At 37.5% G+C, this 19,447-nt stretch overlaps 1 protein-coding gene across 2 annotated transcripts in view; it reads left to right on the forward strand.

Moving 5' to 3' along the window:
• The window catches only part of OLFM3 (olfactomedin 3), a 56,261-nt gene extending 37,266 nt beyond the window's left edge, over nt 1-18,995 (forward strand). For both annotated transcript variants that reach the window (XM_015636552.2, XM_019007699.1), the window contains exons 2-6: nt 1,434-1,580; nt 4,005-4,160; nt 7,259-7,478; nt 14,797-14,903; nt 16,233-18,995. In XM_015636552.2, coding sequence (XP_015492038.1) covers nt 1,434-1,580; nt 4,005-4,160; nt 7,259-7,478; nt 14,797-14,903; nt 16,233-16,910 — 1,308 coding nt within the window. In that variant the 3' untranslated portion in view covers nt 16,911-18,995. The remainder of the gene's footprint in view (nt 1-1,433; nt 1,581-4,004; nt 4,161-7,258; nt 7,479-14,796; nt 14,904-16,232) is intronic.
• Nucleotides 18,996-19,447: the final 452 nt, after the last annotated feature.

Raw genomic sequence — 19,447 nt, forward strand, 5'->3', positions numbered from 1 at the left:
CTCAGCACCACCAAGCAGGGCCTGGTGCATCCTCTGACACCTCCCTGCAGATACAGACATTGATGAGGTCCCCTCAGTCATCTCTTCTCAAAGCTCATCAGGCCAAGTTCCCTCATTCCTTCAAGTCATCTACATGATAGCACTTTGCTTTTCCTTGCAAAACATGGTAGTAGCACAATTTTGATTTTTCTACTAACTTTGCAGTAGAAGGTCACTTCCATCTTCAGTGGCTTTTTCAGAGGAGTCACTGCTGTGAAAAGCCTATGCTCTTTTCTTACCTCAGTCAACAGAGATGCTGGCACCTCTTCAGAGACAAGGAACTCTGCAACTCCTGCGCTAAGCTGCCAGGAAAGTGTCAATATCAAAGCTTCTGAGTTTAAATAATCACTTTCTCTGCTGCCACTGAGTACAATTTTATAGTATAAATAGCAACTGATTCTGTGTCCAGACCAAAATTACTTCAATGTTATCTATTAGCATCTGTACTATGAAATTCATCACTAAGTACAAACTTAGGAAAGAATAAAGCACAATATTAACTTTAAATTACAGTTTAAAAAGAAAGTTCAAAAACTGCTTCTTGTATCTATTAAGTTCCATCACCTGAATGCTTTCAATCATCTCATTACATTGTTTCCTGTCATTCCTACACTAGTTCTGTACATTCTATTAAAGAGAATCCCACACAAACATTAAATACAGTTCAGTGTTACCCTGCTCTGCAAACAAATGTGGTTCTTGTTTGTTTGTTTGTCTGCCTTTCTTAGTCATGGTTGCTGTTAAAAAGAACAGGTTAAGAATTTCCAGATTTCTGCTGTCCCAGTGAAGGACATGCATTGTCTTAATCTCCCTGTGGCTCACTTGCCATGAGCCCCATTCCCCTGGCTGACCAGACACTTTTCCATCCCGCCCTGTTCCCTTGGCTGAGTGCAGTGGAAGCCCACAGAGAACAGTTCCTGCGTGGCACAGCTTCAAGAGCAACCTGACCCCCACATCCAAACTGCTGCTGAGCCAGTTCCCACCCGTGACTCACACCCTGCACTCTCCCCAGGCTCATATGTTTGTTCTTTCCTGTCTTTGTTGTTTCCATTAGTCTAAAGTAAAAGTCATCCAGGCTGAAAGGACATGTTTGTTCTGTGCTGATGAAAAACTGCAAAGAATTAAATCACCTGGTTTGTGCTGAATCACAAGCAGATTCTCATTTGCCCTGGAAACTGTGTGTGCTAAACTCTTCTAGTGAACTATTGCAAAGGTGTGAAATATGGCAAAACTGGGAAACTACCAAACGAATTAGTTAAGAGTAATAATTGTTGACTAGTAGGAACCTCATTGCAGACATTTACTGCAAAAATAAAAATATTCTGCTGCAGTGTTTGTTTCAAACAATAAAAATCAATTCAGCTCCTTTGATTGTTCTTATTTTGTTGTTACAGACTCAGATTAGCCCCAAGGAAGGATGGCAAGTTTATAGTTCAGCCCAGGATCCTGATGGCCGTTGCATTTGCACTGTTGTTGCACCTGAACAAAACCTATGTTCGAGAGATGCCAAAAGCAGGCAGCTCAGACAGCTACTAGAGAAGGTAAGTCTTCCCAAAAAAATTCCTCCTCTTGCTCATTAAACTTCCCATGGAAATCTACTGCTTTCCCTCTCAGTTAATACATAAAGAATTAATGAAGAGTTACCTGATAAAAATTGCTCTTCAGGGTATATCCCCTACCTGTGTTTTCATCTCTATTTATTTATCTGTTTTCCTTACACCACACCTTTCCCAACCCAAGTAGCATCTTCTCTCTTTGTCACCCTTCACAAATTCTTTCTTACATACAACAGGACAGATTTTTCTGTGTAAAACCAGTTACAAATCCCACCTCAAACTAGCTCAGTGCTGTGGGATTTAAACTACAGCTTCTGCATCGATCATGTGAGACAGCTGAAGGTCATTTCTCATCTCTTATCAAAAAATAATGAGAGAGACACCACAGCATCTTGAAAGTAAACTCTGCAGGGCATAAACAGTTCTAATCTTTTCACTGTTTCTTTTCCTCAAGTTTATTTATTCATTTTCTAGTGGTGCAAATTTTCCCCAACAGCCCAATTCTTAGTTCCAGTATTATCCACTATTGCATATATGGTCTTGTTTTGCATCAACAGAAAAAATGCTGCAACTATGAAAACATAAACATCCTGCACTCCCTGTATAAGTAACCAAGGTTATAATCACTGTATCATAGCCAGTGGTACAGAACCTAAGGTCTGAGAGAGTGAACAGCAGCAAAAAATCAACATAAAATGTAGACTTTAAAAAACATTTTTATTACATAATTTTTAGCATTTTTCTAGCTATAGAAAAATCATTCCAGTGTTAATATAGTGCCATATCCCCAGAGATTTTTTGCTCCCTGTGCTTCCATGAACTTCAGAAGAGACTATGTTTCAAGTTGGCAGAGTCCAGAACATGAGATACATGGAGAGGACATTGGTGGACCAGCAGAGGGAGAAGCAGCTGCCTCCTCTCATTGCTTCTTGTTTGCTTAAGAAAGGAACTTCAGTCTTTGCTCCATCATATTCCCCAAATACTAAAATATTACTGCAAAAAACAAAACAAACATACATCTTTCTTCTGAGGTGGAGACTGGAGGGATATGTTAAGATCACAATGTAATTTTTGAGCTGCCACAGAAGTGAACCTAAACCATCAGTCTCTAAAAGCTATTGTCTTATGATCAGGACTGTGGCAATCATGGATATGTATTCTTGTATTAGTACTTCCCTGAGTCCATACAGTCCTTTAATTAGAGACTCTATGTGAATGTGTCTTCTGCCAAATGGGAAGTTCTTCCAGCACCCAAAGGACTTTATTTGTCTGCTTTCAACAATTGGATAGCAAAAAAAAAAAAAAAAAGAGAGAGAAACCTCTGTTTTTTTCATTAAAAATCCTTTCTCAGAACTATTAATGGCAACTGTACAATGAATAATGTATACTATTTTTAAGAGTAGTTTCTAAATCATACGTTCTGTAGATCATAATGAGTTAGCTCCAAACATGAATATCTATTCAAATATTGCATGTTCTTGCAAACTACAGGGGTACTGCTGGGTTTGTCTTTTCTTAGGAGGGTACAATATGTTTTGTTTGAGCCAAAACTTAGTAAGATGCCTAACACATTTACAGCAGTCTAGTTTCCTCATGTTTTAGAAAAACAAAACACTTACTCAAATAGAATAACAGCACTTGGAAAACATGTAATTTTTATGGCTGATAAAAGCATTGCCTTCATAACAGAAACTTTTAAAAGCATGTATCATTTACTCTGGGCAACAGTAACTGTTGCATCACTGTGGTGAAAGTCCTCACTACAGCTACAAAGTCATTTGCTCTACAAAAATTACCCAAACATTCACTACTTTTCATCTTTAAAAAAAAAATAATAAATTGTGGATTTCTACCACTGAGACATCTGAATAAAATTTCTAAATTTACATTTATTTACAGAATTACGAGGAAACACCTCTGTGGTGACTGACACACCCCAGCTTATCTCTGGGTAGTCTTGTGTATACTTTATATTGAATGATACTATAAATGCTTACTAACTGTGAGAGTCATGCTCCTCATTCTGAGCTAAATCTCCAAATTTCAGTCCTGTCCCTCCCAAAGTGCCTGGAAGGAATATATGCTGTATGAGCACCTTCTGAACCACAGCCACATCTACTACAGGTCTCAAGTAGACTCTATTGCCTGAAAGCATTTCCTGAGCCCAATGAAAATGATGCTTAAAGGATCTCTCTCTCTTTACCTCTAAGTAGTTCAAACAATTTATGGCTTTGAGGTCTTGCCCTGTTCCCCAATATTTGTACCATCATGCAGGTACGGAATGTACAACTACAGTGGTAGAAATGACTCACAGCTAATTGACCGAAATGTGTTACACTGCCTGACATTTAACCAGGAAAAAAAGCAAAGCAACAAAAAGTGCATTTAGAGAGTGTTCTTCTTTGACAGGTTCAGAATATGTCCCAGTCTATTGAAGTTTTAAATCTACGGACTCAGAGGGATTTCCAGTATGTTTTAAAAATGGAAACGCAAATGAAGGGGCTGAAGGCCAAGTTTCGACAGATTGAAGATGATCGGAAGACATTAATGACAAAGCACTTTCAAGTAGGTTCAGTTTTTACAGTAACTTTCAAGTCTGCTGGAAACAATGTACTAAGTAGCAATGCATGGACTGCCTAGGTCCCAGCTTGAAAAGCTCCTACAAGAGTGCAATTTAAAAGAAAAGCAAAATATTCCTTTATGATAATAATCTTTTGCTATGTTCAATGTAATTGTAATAGGAAGAACTATTAAGTTATTAAAGAAATATTACTATAAACAGATTCCTGGTTTTTCTGTATCAATGTGCATACCATACTGAGAAATTTATATTCTTTCAAGCTCCAATGCTAAAGGGAGAGATCCAGTGGAATTAATAGCAGACAAGTAGAGTTCTGCGCTCATAGTCTTGTATGACATTTACTGCAGTGGAAGGGAAGAAAGGCTATAATAAATCCATTTATTGCAATTTTTATCCAGTACAATTAAGATCTAATTTCATGTCTGAAGGCCTGCTGTTTTGAATTTGGGATCTGGAGGAGGGCAATCACTCCCAGTCACATTTGTGTGATTAAAAAAAGACTCCCACTGAATTTTAATGACAACAAAAACCACAAGCTAATCCTTTTGTGAGAAAGAAGGGCTGCAGATACTACAAGTAGCATTTTGTATTGTGAAAAAGCTACCTGGAGTACTCTTCAGGAGAAAAATATTTTAAGAGCGTATTTAAGTTCTTTAAATATCAAGTCTGATAAATTGATCTTTCAGGACTGTGAGACCACAGTCAAATAGGTTCTAGAAAATACATTCTGAGGATTACATTATGTTAAGCAAATATATATTTTTTGAAGTGTTTCTGAAAGTTCACATAAAATGAACCTAATTTTCCAATTGATGCTGGAGTTAGATACCTAAATATTTACATAGCCAAGAGGTCTAGGGTTTTTTTCAGAGCCACTGAATATTGCGTGGGTCTTAATAACATCAGGAATTAAGTACACTAATGATCTGAATGCCAAGCTTTATAAATTATGTCATTGTTCTTAGTTTAGAGATGTTTGAGCACATACTCCCAGGTTTTTGATTAATAGGAAACATCTTCACCTTTTTTCCCTTTTATCCCTTATTGCTACAATAATAACACATTTGCATAATTCCATTATATATACTGTATTCTCATTTTAGTTTTTCTTGGGAACAAAATATCAAAATTTGAATGTCTGAAGCACAATGTCAGAGGTAGAAGAATACTCCAGTGCTCTAACCTTTTAAATATTCAATATTTCTATTGGCCAGTCATTTACCTTCAGTTTGACAGTTTGCCAGGAGTATAAAACAGAGTTCCAGCCAATCCAGTTATAAAATAATTTAAAAGGTCAAAATAATACAATATGCTATTCTGAAATTTAGTCTACTAAAATTCCAGTGCTTTATCTTTCCTGAGACAAAGAAATCATGTTGTTTATAACAACCCTTCATATGAACTGCCACAAAGTGCCAGAACACATCTACCACCTATCTGTGTTCCAATAGACATTTGTTCTTGTACCACTCATTGCTCTGGAGTGTCAGCAACAAGCTCTGGAGTGTCAGCAGAAGCCAATTTTTTATTTTTTGGTTTTTTATCATGAAAATACCAGAATCAACTTTATATGATTTACTGACATGAGATATTGTAAATCCGTGTTTTTATGCTGACCAGAACCAAGGAGTACAAATTTGGTGCAGATCACACTTGAGCATACAGTCAGCCCATACTTCACTTTATGCAGGGCAGCAGGTACCTTCTGGTATAAATCCTGCCAGGACTACATTACCTTCACTAATTCAAGCACATTTTATCCTCCTGAGTTTTTACAAGCTTTGCATTTTTTCCCATTATGCCTTACCTGTGGTTTTTGGCTGTTCACTGTCCCAAATAACTGAAGCCTAAGTTCATAATTTCATGATGAAGTAACTATGGCTTCTGGAGCTATTCTTTCTCTGTCACAAAGCCTACTTCCTTTGTCATCAAGGTAAAAATTACTATTCATTTTAACAGGCATAAAGTAGGTTTAGGTTAAGATTTTAATAAAAACAGCCAAATAAAAATAGTTTTAAACTGTAAACAAAAGGACTTCATTTCTTTGTGTCCATTTTGGTAACTCTGATGACATAATGTAATTGGAAGACCCCTTGAGAACAGAATCAACACAATACTCTGAAATCCATATATAATATTTATATATATTACATGTCTGCTACGTTTCAGTAAAGCATAATATTTTGACTGCAAGGTTTTTTTGAGGTTTTCAACACAACAGTAACAAAAAACAACTTCAAATAATTGGTTTAAATTTAAAATTAGTGCTTTTAAAAATTAAAGGTGGGCAACCAATATATGCTACAAATTAAGACAAATTCTCAAAGTATGAGTCTCAAAAAAAATCCGAGAAAAGGGCAACCTGAGATTTCAAGATGGAGCCTTATTTTCTTCAGTCTGTGTTTAAGAATAGGAATGGCAATGCAACAACAACTGTGCATGGCATATATAATACATGTACAAATAGTGTACAAATGTACAAATAAATCTTTGGTGATAGTCCAGAAGAGATGTCAACTGAGCAAGTTCAAAAGCATTTAGCTGGTTGACAAGTACAAATCACAGCTGAGAACCATAGATTTTTACTTCAGAAGAAAAAATTAGATATCCTTGTGGCTGGAGCAAGAATAAACACTTTTCAAAAGACATTGAGAAAGACAAAGAGTTTAGTATTTGTAGGGAATGAAACAGAGATTACAAGCTCAACAAGTATGTATGACAGCTCTGTAAACCAGGTTTGATCTTGAACAGTACTGTGCATTCAGGCCTATTCATCTTCTGATGAAAGACACACTTAGGGGTTGTTCATATTCTCTAGATGGAAAGTCAGTTGGTTTGGTTCAGATCATTTGGAAGTAACTCTACTTTCAATAGAAAGACTATTCTCTTATGCATTTAATCTACAGCTTATCACCATTAAGTCTGAGGTATCTGAGACTCACAGTAGACTAATAATAGATCTGTAACTAAAATAATCATTTTCAAGTTGTTTTAATAATCAGGCATAAATTTTACATTAAAGAAAATTAGAGGATCAAACTCCTTTAAACTTCTCTAATGCACATATGATTGCCTTTAACAGGAGTTGAAAGAAAAGATGGATGAGCTCCTGCCACTGATCCCAGTTCTGGAACAATACAAAACTGATGCCAAGTTGATCACACAGTTCAAGGAGGAAATTAGGAATCTGTCTACTGTGCTCACTGGGATTCAGGAAGAAATTGGTGCATATGACTATGAGGAACTACACCAGCGTGTAGTCAATTTAGAAACCAGGCTTCGTGACTGCATGAAAAAGCTCAGTAAGTTAACAAGTTCATGGCAAATTTGGTTCCTTGGCTGTGCATTTTAAGTTGTCTCTCTTTAGCAAGATTAAGCTTTGGGGGAGGGGGGATTTGTTTGTTTCTTTTATGAACAACTGCATTATGTTCTGATCTGTACTACCCTAATAAAAGACAAGAGTAACTCAGGCTAAAGTCAGCTATCCCATTCTAATTACATGACATAATGTACTGCCTTTCTGTATACAGAAGGAATAAGATGAAAAATTCTAACATGGCAAATTCAAAATCTGAGGTTTAAACCACTTGGAGAGTTACAAATATTCTTTCAGAAAAGCTCAGACACTGCTACTAGAGTCATCTTTGGGCTGCTAATGTGGAAAAAAAAATGTGAAAAGTAGACTGGAATCAGTTTTGAGATGTCCACAACATAACCCCGGCATATTACTGTATCACCAGAGAGGCCACTCTAACAGTAATGTCTTTAGCCTGTAAGATTAGTGTGAAGCCTGTAGTAGAAGTGCTAACCAAACTCCACATCTAACTGAAAGGGACCAAAGCATGATTTCTGCAGGAGGCACAGCAGCAATCATTGCTACTGCTGCACCAGGTTTACCTCAGCCCATCTCTATCATGCTGCCTTTAGTTACAAGTCAAATGTTGAGCATTTTTGAAAATCAGCACTAGCTCAGTATCAGCTACTAAAACTGAGGGCCTGAAGGATCAGTATCGAGTGTCAGCCTCAACTTCCATTAGGGATAGGTAACCTGCTTTACAAATACAGTGCAGTGTCTGTCCTCTCTTCCCAGTCTATCCATGCTTTTGGAGATTTCTGAATGGATTGCTATTGCAACCTGGATAAGTACAGAAAAAAATCCAGCCCCTTTATGAAAAAATACCACTTTGCAATTTAACACTGAACATGAATAAAATTGAAATTCCAAGGTTTAGGCCTGTGATTGGTGTATCAGTTATCAATTGTGGGATGTTTACTTTTAAATGCTACCAAGGACATTAAATATCTTCTTAACTGGATAAGCAGAGCCTCTTTATTTTTCTGACACTGTAGACCAAGAAAAATCTAGGTTAAGTTAGCCTCTTAAATAATTTATTTCTTTATTTTATTCTGAAAATAGCACAGTGATGATGTGCAAAAATATATGAAAGACTTCTTCAAACAGAAATTTCTTATGATCCTATTTTCCCCTCAGTACACACATAATAACACATTACTGCATTGACAGAAGGCAGTCAGGAGAAAATGGCTGTGTTGCAATACTGCAGCAAACAAGAAAATTCCTATGAATAAACAGTATTTTCTGATAGTGAGTGTTCCAGTAAGTTTTTAGATACCAAAAATCATCAGTTTAACAAGTATCTTGTTTTTCTTTGCTTTTACAGCATCTTGTAACAACAGTTAGTGAAGCAATGACAGTGTGAGATATATTTCATACAACAGAATTAGTAGGTGTATTGACATCCTATCTATCCTGAATTCCTGAAACACATTCTAATCTCTTGATGTACCTAATGAAAAAAATGCATTAAAATTACATATATTAGCAGTAGAAAGTTTTTGTATAAAATAAATTATTTAGCATATCCATTATCAAAAGGGAGTGGACCTTCTCAAGATGTAACACAGATTCATTCATCCTTACTGACATTATTCCCTCATCTTAAAAGTTGAAATTACTTTCATGGTTCCCTACTAATGGACTGGCTGGGTGCCTTTTGAAGTACAAACAGCCTCAGTTTGGCTTCCTGTGACTGCTGAGAGCTGGGGCTGTGTGCTCAGATCAGAGGGCATGAGGGGAAAGCAGCTCTGATGCCAACACCTCCTTTGTGGCCACATTGGCCATGCTGGAGATGACCCAGCTGTGCCTGTCCACGCCAGCCTGATAGCCAGAAGCCACAGGATCTGGCTTGAATCTTCACATATTTTGTTGCATTTCACAATACAATTTTCTAATCAGTGTATGCAATAGCTATTCTCTATTCTTCTCCCTAGCAGGTGTTTTTCAGCAGTATAATGCATTATTTATATTGTCCTGGCCACTTGAAAGTTCCATCTGCACTGGAACACTTTCAACACTTGTTACAGTGAACTAAGCATTTATCTTACTTTCACTGAGGTTTAATGGTTACCACAACAGTTGTGATGACTGAATTTTGTTCCTTTTTGGAATAAGAGAAAATTCAAGATGAAGCTGCTGGGAATTCAGTTGACAAAACTTTTAAGAGGTGCATGCAGCTAAATACATAGGAATAGAATGCATGTGATTATACACACCCCAAACTCACATGTAAGGATGCATATATGGGTCCTTTGCTAATAGTCCTGTAAGTCATGGGTATTTATAAGAGAATGCAGGTTGCACAGCATGCCTGGAACTCTCCTATTCTTGTCAAGACATGTTTATGAAATTGAAATAAAACTTACATGGGTAGCATTCATAGAAGCCTATACTCTGATACATAATTGGAGTAGATATATATTGGATTCATGTCCACCTACATCTGATTATGCTGTAGACTCTGAACAATATTTTAGAGTAACATTTTTTGTTAAAAATTCAAAAGTAGAATATTCTATGTATCCAAAGTTCTGTTACATCAGTGGCAGAGGAGCTATCTCATGCAAGCATGAGATATTGATTGCAGTGGTACTTCTGCTCCCAAAGTATCCTTCCCTTTGGGATTTGAAGAACTTTACAAATATCATTTAGTATAAAACTGGGCAGTAGAGATATAGATTCTTAACCTCATTTTGTAGATGAAGGAACAAGCAGCCCAAAAGCATAAATGAATTTTCCAAAGTTTACACAGCAAGTCATGACTCCCATGTAGAAATACCCAGGGACTTCTCAGCAAACTCTAATAACTATATCATGGTGCATCCTGGATTCATATTATGCAGGAAAGCAAACATACATTCATTAAGAACTAATTCTTCATTCCCTCATATTAGTATGTTATGACAAATTTGACCATAAGCAGGAAAGTGCAAGCAGTAAAATACTTGGAATTCATTTGTGCAAGTGCCAAGAAAACTCACTTCATTTCCCCTATTTATTACCTGAAAAACAAACAAACAAACCAACATAATAATGATGCTTATGAACACTTGAAGAGAATGTTGTGGTTTTATTTCCCTTGCCAGTCCTTCTACAAATGATACACTCAGTTGCTCTATATGGCAGCTACCAATATTCAGTCACATCACAGAGAATGGCACTAGCTACCCATTTCTAGCTACTCCAAAACAGCTCCTCTGCAGCTGCACTGTCACAGCCTCCTCCTGGTACTTGCTCACTTTGGAGCTCTTCAGACACGTTCTGCCCCATATACTTTCACAGCCCACAGGCTGTACAAAAGTACATCTATTTTCTCTTCTCTTCATGCTCAACTTCTTTCTTAATATAAATACTGGAAATCATGAACAGGTTACTGGAGTCCACCGTACAGAATTGTTACAGGAGAGGAATCAAGCCAGAAACACCTGGATTGTGCTTATGATGTTTCTTGTACAGCTCAGTTTAGGAGGTAAAAGGACTCTATGGTTGGGATTTTCCAACTACTACAATCAGTTACAGCTGGGACTCTCTAATGTAGTCAGCTGCTTCTTCCAAAGGCAAGGGAAGGAGAGGGCTTCTAATGATCCCACTGCTTTCCTGTGTAACCCACGAAGGGGGAAATAAAGCCAAGTATCACATTTTTCTTAGAGTACCTGAACTTCTTCACATGTGCCAGTATGGAGATATATTTGACCTAACTTTTTACTAGCACCTGGTTCTTCTATCAGGGAATCAAATTGCTATAAACCAAAACTTTTTGTATGTTCTCTTCTACCAGGCAAAAGAAAAGGAGGGGGAAAAAAAAATTGCATAGACCAGTTTTAACTGTCGGCCCCCTCACTGCTATAGAAAATTCATAGTCCAGAAGTGATTTCCATTTTACATTATATTTGTCTCTGTTCTATTTCTTTACAAAATGAGCTAAAGAAATGCCTCACTGGAAGCTAATTGGAATTTTCATTAATTTCAAAATCCCAGACTTTTCATGACAGAAAAATTTTAGGCAAATGATCCTGCCTTCAATATGTTAGTATTACCAATCCCTAGCAAAAACACCTCAGAGCATGCAAGATCAACTTTAATACAGCCACTCAAACAACTAAAAGGTTTATTCTGCAGCTGAGAATACAGACAGGGATTAGATCAATACTCTTAAGTAGACAAGAAGCTGTTACCAGCTTTGGTGGAGGAGTAAGGAAAATTTCTTGGACTGAAAGCAAATTTGGAAGTGCTTAAAACCAAGAGAAAACTCATCTTGTGTCAGTGAGCTGTTAAACATGACTTCTGCAAAAGTTACTTTTGCAGCCTTAAGCAGTTTAAAACAGCATCAGTTGATTCAAGTTGACCATTCAGCCAAGACTTGCTCTGGGGCCTTGTCTTTTCAAGCAGTACCTTCTGAACTGAGAGGACTTTCTGATTGGTTTGAGTTCTTTTACTTGCTCATTAAATAGAAACCAGTCATAAGGATCTCTCTGCTATGAGGAGGCTGGGATGACAAGACAGAGGTGGGCTCTGACAGCTCTGCTGCTTCCTTTTTACTGTCCATGCTGTCAGCAGGTAGGTCAGCAGACCTCAGGTACTGCTGGGGTTTACAGAAGAAGCTTGCTGATGGTAGATGAATTATTGCTACAATGGGAATCACTTACCATACATGGAAAAACTAAGGAATACTACAAGTATTCCTTAGTTTTAAAGACCAGTTCCATCAAGTTATATCATAAAATAAACAGATCTATGGGCTTCTGTTTAATGAGGAAGGAAAAGAAAAATGTATGGGGCAGGAGGGAAAAAAAAATCCTCATGCTTCTTACAAAGTGCTCTGTTTTGTTATGCCAAAAAGGGAAGCTTTGTCACTTTCAGCTGCCCCTCAGCTATACAGCAGCTCTCCTAAGAGTCTTCCTTTCTTGATCACTGCATGCTGTCTGGGAATAAAAATTAGATCAGAAATATACCCTGACTCAAACTGCTGATTATTTAGTGGCTGAAGTACAATGTCATCTCTTTTTACATTGAACAGCATCTCAATACATTTTGAAAGATCATTCTCTAAAAGCATCCAACTCCTATGACAGGGGTACACAGCTCAGTTCATATAGTTTAAACTACAGTTTAACTCTAGTTTAAACTAAATGAAAGCTGAATGTCCATTAATTATTAGCAGAGTGTAACTAACTCGAATCATAGCTACACATTCAGGATAAAAACCACAGTACTGATGCTTAAGCATACAGATCTCTGAATTGCTCTCTAACCTCCAGAAGCTCCTCACATAGAGCAACAACCCCAAAGCTGTGTGCACACCCCACATGGACCCCAAACTTGCCTGATTTACCCCTGTCCTGCTGCAGCTCCAGGGTCCTGAGCTTGCTGTGTGCCCATGCTGCTCCCACTGTGCCCGGGCACTGCTGAGCCCACCTGGAGTGGCCACACCCCTGCCCTGCCTGGGCCCCCCGACACAAAAGGTGGCTCTGGGAGCCCTCACATCTCTGCCAGGGGCTCTTCCACAAGTTTTGCCCATTCAGGAGCAAAATTTCACAACTTATATTATGAGTCCACTTTCAACTTCTTGGATTTTTTTTTTCCATAGAAGAAACAGTCCTTCAGATTCCAAATTATTTTTATGCTTTCCCACTAATTGCAATATTATATTGTAAAGGCACCAATTTGTATTGGCATATCCCTTATAACTCATGCATTCACTGTGTTGTAATTATCTAGAAACTACAAGTTCAGGAGTAATTGTTATTCTGATTTCTTTCTGCTTATTAGTTTTCTGATAACTCATTCTGAATTAAGTATTCCAAATTCAAACTCAGACCTTCAGAAGGGTTATCTCTTGCCCATTTCTGAGACTATTTACTAACAGACCACCTAAAAATAAAAGCCTTTACCCTGACAGGTTATAGTCCTCTACCTTTCAAGCTAATGGCAATACTGTAGAAAAAGAGCACTCAGCACACAATGCTAGCAGCCTACATAAAAAAAAAAAATCCAAAAATTATGTTCTATCATAACCAAGTATTAAAAAACTGGAAGATTCTTTAAAATGGAAAATTCCAAAAATATCTTCAAAATACTGCAACATACATAGACTGAGATATGTTTCCTAATAATGTCTCTTAACTGACCCAGAAAATAGACACAGCCTATCCTGCTCATTGAGGTCTGCATGCATTCAGTTATCTTCATTTCTGATACATCCAACTTCCCTGGCTGTGAACAAAAACTACCCACGCATCCTCTGAGTTTTCACCAGAGCATTAACCCCATTCCAAGTGACTGAAGTAGGCTGGCATAATACATTCTGTTCCAGTTACAGAGTATAAAATTCAGGCTTGATGTCACCCTCTCTTTTGAGCTGAATAAATTCACTCTCAACACCAGATACTGTTTGCTTTCCACATTGCCTAGATAAATACACTTATCAGTATGGCACAACCACATAGCACAGAGAAGCACTTATTTTTACATTCTCTTCTTTAAAAACATGCTATTCAAGCTAATTATGTGCACACCACTGTGTGATATTAAATCTTGGTAAACACATGAATTCCACCAGGAGCTTGTTACTAACAGATATCTCATTAATGTCCCCTAAAATATAGATTTTTGACTTGTTAGGAAGGTCAGCATCCGAGATGGTATTGACTTTCATTATTTCCTCACAGACAGTCAAATGGATTAGAAGCCAACCAATGCAGCCAAGCTTGCTAAATAATTCTCATACTCCCTTTCTTCAGGCAGCCTCCAGGACAGAAAGAGCCGTGTGTGTGTAAGCAGGGGGCAGTCAGGCACAAGCTTTGAGTACAGCAATATTGTGTGTACAAGCTCATTTTTGTGTCTGCCCTTAAACACCTTGTTACCCTGGCCAAGGGAAAACTGAAACATCAATTTCACCTTTGTGCCCAACTTTCTGAGGGCGAAAGGTGGGGGGGGATTATGTCTTCATTTCATTTATTATTAAATGTTCTTCAGCTCAGAAGATATTTTATCAGTTGTATTTTAGCTTATGCCCGGTGATCATAACTGTGCTTCAAAAGGTGTAAATACAGAAATATATACCAATAAAAATTTATGTGTATATTTTTGCATATTTATATTACTCTTTGATATGGAAAAGTTCCTCCAGTAATGGTGACAATCAATCTTCAACATAAGCCTGAATCCCCTGGAGCCACTATGTAGTTTGGAGCATTTGGTCTTGTGCTCTAACTGATGTCAAGGAGAGTTGTGCATTAATGCATTTGTTTTTTTGATTCCAGCATGCGGCAAATTGATGAAAATTACCGGCCCCATTACGGTGAAGATATCTGGAACCCGATTTGGAGCCTGGATGACAGATCCATTGGCATCAGAGAAAAACAACCGAGTATGTTAAGGCACTGTCTTTGTGTCCTGGAGCCTTACTTGCTTTATTTTAACCTTTTAAAAGATATTTCCCCCTAGAAAGTTACATTCCCGACCATGTTTTTCTGTTTCAGTCATTTTCACACTCAAACATCTCCAGAGAAAAAGCAACACTATTTTTGGAAAAATATCCAAAGACAAAAGTTATCTAAGCACTTTTGGGTCATTTCCTTCAACTTTTTCAGGGTTGACAAACATCTATCAGAACTGACAGCCCAGTTTTTTTATTTCCTAAAATATTTAATTGTGCTTATGTCTTTTAAAAACCAGAGTAATCTAAAACAAGCATCAACATTTTTACCCAAGAGCAGGACCCATAATGCAGACAGTTAAACTTGGCAGGATTAGACCCCATTAAGGCTCTAGTCAGATCATTTGCTCCATCATATCCAAGTTATGCCATTGTTTTGTTGTTTGGATCTCCATTAGGATCTCAAATTTGCTACAGTTTTGAGAAGATGCTCCCTCCATCAGAGGGCTTTGGAACTCAAAACACTAGGTTTCATTTGTATGATACCCACAACATTGATTTTCTGAATACAGAAAAAGGCCCCAAGACAAGAAAAGGCAACAGAAAAATGACAATAAATAAAGAATTTGTGTGCAGCTCTACCCTGCCTGCTGTGTCCATTCAGGTTTGCTGCTGACTCCAGAAGTCTCTATTACCTTTAGGACAGCAACAAACTGAGAAACTAAAAGGAGAAAAAGCAAATTGTATGAAGGAAAAAAATGGGGAATGGAAGTTGCATAAAGAACATTAAAAAGAAGTAATAATTCTGTTTTAAGGGGAAAAAATGGCTTTGAAACTTCACTGGTTTCATTGCTATTGTTTTTGTTTCCTTTACTAAGAAATGACCATTTTTCTTTGAATAAAATATCAGCTGAAAATAATTTAACCACATTTATTCCTAAGTATAAATTCAAGTTTATCTCACATGCCATTTCCCATCTCTCTCTTATATTATTAGTCTCTAGAAATATATTTTGGCAAGCATCATATAGCAGAGGCCCAAACACTGAATAATCCAGAATTAAATTTCTCTGAAAATGCAGACTAATGTTAGTTACAGTTGTGTTGGGAGTTCACCTGTACAGGTAAGTTTGATTCAGAAATTCAAGAGTTCCTCCTGCTTTTGTAAGAGGAATGTAGGCAATATTGTACTTTGATAGCCCGCTGTGCATCTGAAGCTTGTTTTCCTTTCTCTGCAATATCTCCATCATGCCATGTCATGATCACACAACCACACACTGTGTTTGAAATGTTCACTCCCAGTCTTTGTTTTCTTTCCAGGTCTGGTACATGGATAGTTACACTAACAATAAAATTGTCCGTGAATACAAATCAATCGCAGACTTTGTCAGCGGGGCCGAATCAAGGACATACAACCTTCCATTCAAATGGGCAGGAACCAACCACGTTGTCTACAATGGCTCCCTCTATTTCAACAAGTACCAGAGCAACATCATCATCAAGTACAGCTTCGACACGGGGCGGGTGCTGGCACAGCGTAGCCTGGAGTACGCTGGTTTCCACAACGTCTACCCTTACACCTGGGGTGGCTTCTCTGATATCGACCTGATGGCAGATGAGATTGGGCTGTGGGCTGTGTATGCCACCAACCAGAATGCAGGCAACATTGTCATCAGCCAGCTGAACCAGGATACGCTGGAGGTGCTGAAGAGCTGGAGCACGGGCTACCCAAAGAGAAGTGCTGGAGAATCCTTCATGATCTGTGGCACCTTGTATGTCACTAACTCGCACTTAACAGGAGCCAAGGTCTACTATTCCTACTCCACAAAAACCTCCACTTATGAGTACACAGACATTCCTTTCCATAATCAGTATTTTCATATATCCATGCTTGACTACAATGCGAGAGATAGAGCTCTCTATGCCTGGAATAATGGACATCAAGTCCTGTTTAACGTCACCCTTTTCCACATCATTAAAACTGAGGATGACACATAATTTTCTTTCCCTTACCTCTCTCCCTCAAAGCAGTCTCATTTGTGATTAACTCTAAAAGCATTCATCTCTCTCAGTTCCTTTTAATTTACATTTCTTTCTTCATTAAACAAAAGCAACATTTTCTACTATGTAATGCATTTCAAATATGGCTGAACCTGTCAAAAATGATCTGTCAGAAATAAAAAGCATCTTAACTTATGATTCTGCAAGGTCTGTCAAGACCTTGTCTTGAAAAGCACTAAAGAGGATTGAAATGGCTAAAGACAGTTTAAAAGATTATGATCTGCCTTATTTTAGAGTTGAGACTAATGGTGGCTTAAATGCATGAATGTGTTTTTTTACCTCATTTTTTTGTTTTAATATATTGCTTAACTTCAGGAAACATTTTGGTAGTGTCAGACACATATTGCACATTGTATTTTTTTATTTATTCCAAAAGAAAGATTTAGGAATTTAATTTACTTAGACAAGGATTATGATTCATTTTGCCATCATCCAATTTCAGATGTGGTGCTGTACAGTATGTTTTTAAATCTCTTGCAAACATTTTATCAACGGTATGTATTTCTACCATTGTAACCACCATTGTGCAATTGTATCTCTTCACTTATGTGAAAGTAAACTAAGTACTATTTTTTATAAAATATATCAAAGCTTAATTGCAGTTCTGGCTATGAGTCAATTGAAAGTGGTAAATATCTGATAAAAGGTTGTTATTTCTGAAAAGACCAGAAGCTTCTGAGATGGCATGATTTCTATTCTCACCTTTGCTTCCTAGATCCCCTCTTCACCAGCCGTGCTTACTGGCACATTTGCAACTTTGAAGCTTCATACCAGTTCCAGCTTCAGAATTGTTTGCTCTGCCCAGTTTTTATTTCCTGCTGCTGGCTTCTCTCCCTCAGTCTTTTTCTCCTACTTTCTTCCCTTCCACCATTTGACTGCCCTTGTTCCTGCTTATCCCTGCTGTGAGCTTTACAAGGCAGAAGCTGGAAGGGGCTGGTGCCCGCCAGCTGACAGTGGGAGTTCATCCTGTGCTCGTGCTGCTCTGGGGCACTGAGGAGCAATGGTAAAAGCCAAGCTGCTCTCCATCTGCCTGTCGTCTTATTCATAAGAGGAGAACATTTATCTGTGGACAGAACTCTTCTCTGGGATGACAGTAATCACAGAAAATACACCAGGGAAGGTGCAAAGCCCAGATGATGAGTGTGGCCCCTGGTATTCACCATAATTCTTGTTAAGGAACAATATCGAGGACAAGCTCTTCCAAAGAGGTTTGGGGCTTGCTACCAGTAGAATTGCTACACCCCAACTGATGCCTTCAAGAAACAAATATTTCTGAAAGCTGGGGGGGTTGCTGTACTGTCATAAGACACTGGGGGGCAGGGAGATGTGTGCATAATTGAGAAAAAAGGAATGAGGTGCTATATATCTCTTTTGGCAAAAATAGAAAGAAGGTAATATTAGCACTAGTCAGACTTTTTTATTAGCTGAGCTCTAATACAATGGGAAAAGACAGGGATCTAAAAAATTCTGTGAAAGCTGTGTTCCTCACACTATCTGAATTCTATTTTTTATATCCTTTGAAATTGAAAAGTGATATATTTTATTTGCTGGTTCTTCTAATGTACCAGCTGAGACCACCTAAAGTCTCATTAATGTTTTTATTATTATAAATGTATGTGTCTATATATGTTTACAAGTATGCTTTATAATACAAGCCAACGTGAAGCTGAACAAATTGCCTTATTTTGAATACCAGTTACAAAACAAAAAAAAATGCCAATAAGGTTTCAAGAACTGAAAAGAGGCAAACAAAAACAAAAAAAAACACCAAACAAACAAATTATGTTACAACATGACCAGAGAAAAGTTACTTTCTTGCTCCCATCTCCCTCTCCTGTCTAGATGAAATGGTAGCTCATATCCCATACAAGAACTTACACAGAATTTGGACAGATTCAGTTCAGCTAAAAAGACAAATCACTTCTGTCCTGTAAGCAACTTTCTTGTATTGACAATGAAACCTCCTCTGTGACATATCAAAATGTGTATGACTACTCATTAAAAAAGATATTTTACATCATACAGGGATGTTTTATGAAAATGGAATATGTTCAGATTTCTATCAAAAGCCATAAAACAAACCTCAACCTTTCCCCTGACCAGAGTAACTTCAACAAAATAGAAGTTTTTTTCAACCAATACAGCACTTGTAAAAACATTAGTAATTAGATTGAGAAATTAAACTTCTTTCTACTGTATCACCATAAGGCAGAAAAATAGTCATGATCACTTTATCTGAAGACAATGATTACTACCATATTTCTTTATAATTTCATACTGTATAATTGGCATACATACAGTAGTACAGGTTGATAACATTTGCACTCACCTGATTTCAATACCATTTTTAGGATAACACACTCCTATTAGTCAAAGGAAAGAAAGACACTACTACAGGGTGCTAGAGATGGATGGAAAAGAGGGGTAGGAAAAGCACCTTGCTAAAGTGGTTTGTCATATCAAGATAAATCCTG

The sequence above is a fragment of the Parus major genome, chromosome 8, assembly GCF_001522545.3.
Source record: "Parus major isolate Abel chromosome 8, Parus_major1.1, whole genome shotgun sequence".
Taxonomy (NCBI): Eukaryota; Metazoa; Chordata; class Aves; order Passeriformes; family Paridae; genus Parus; species Parus major.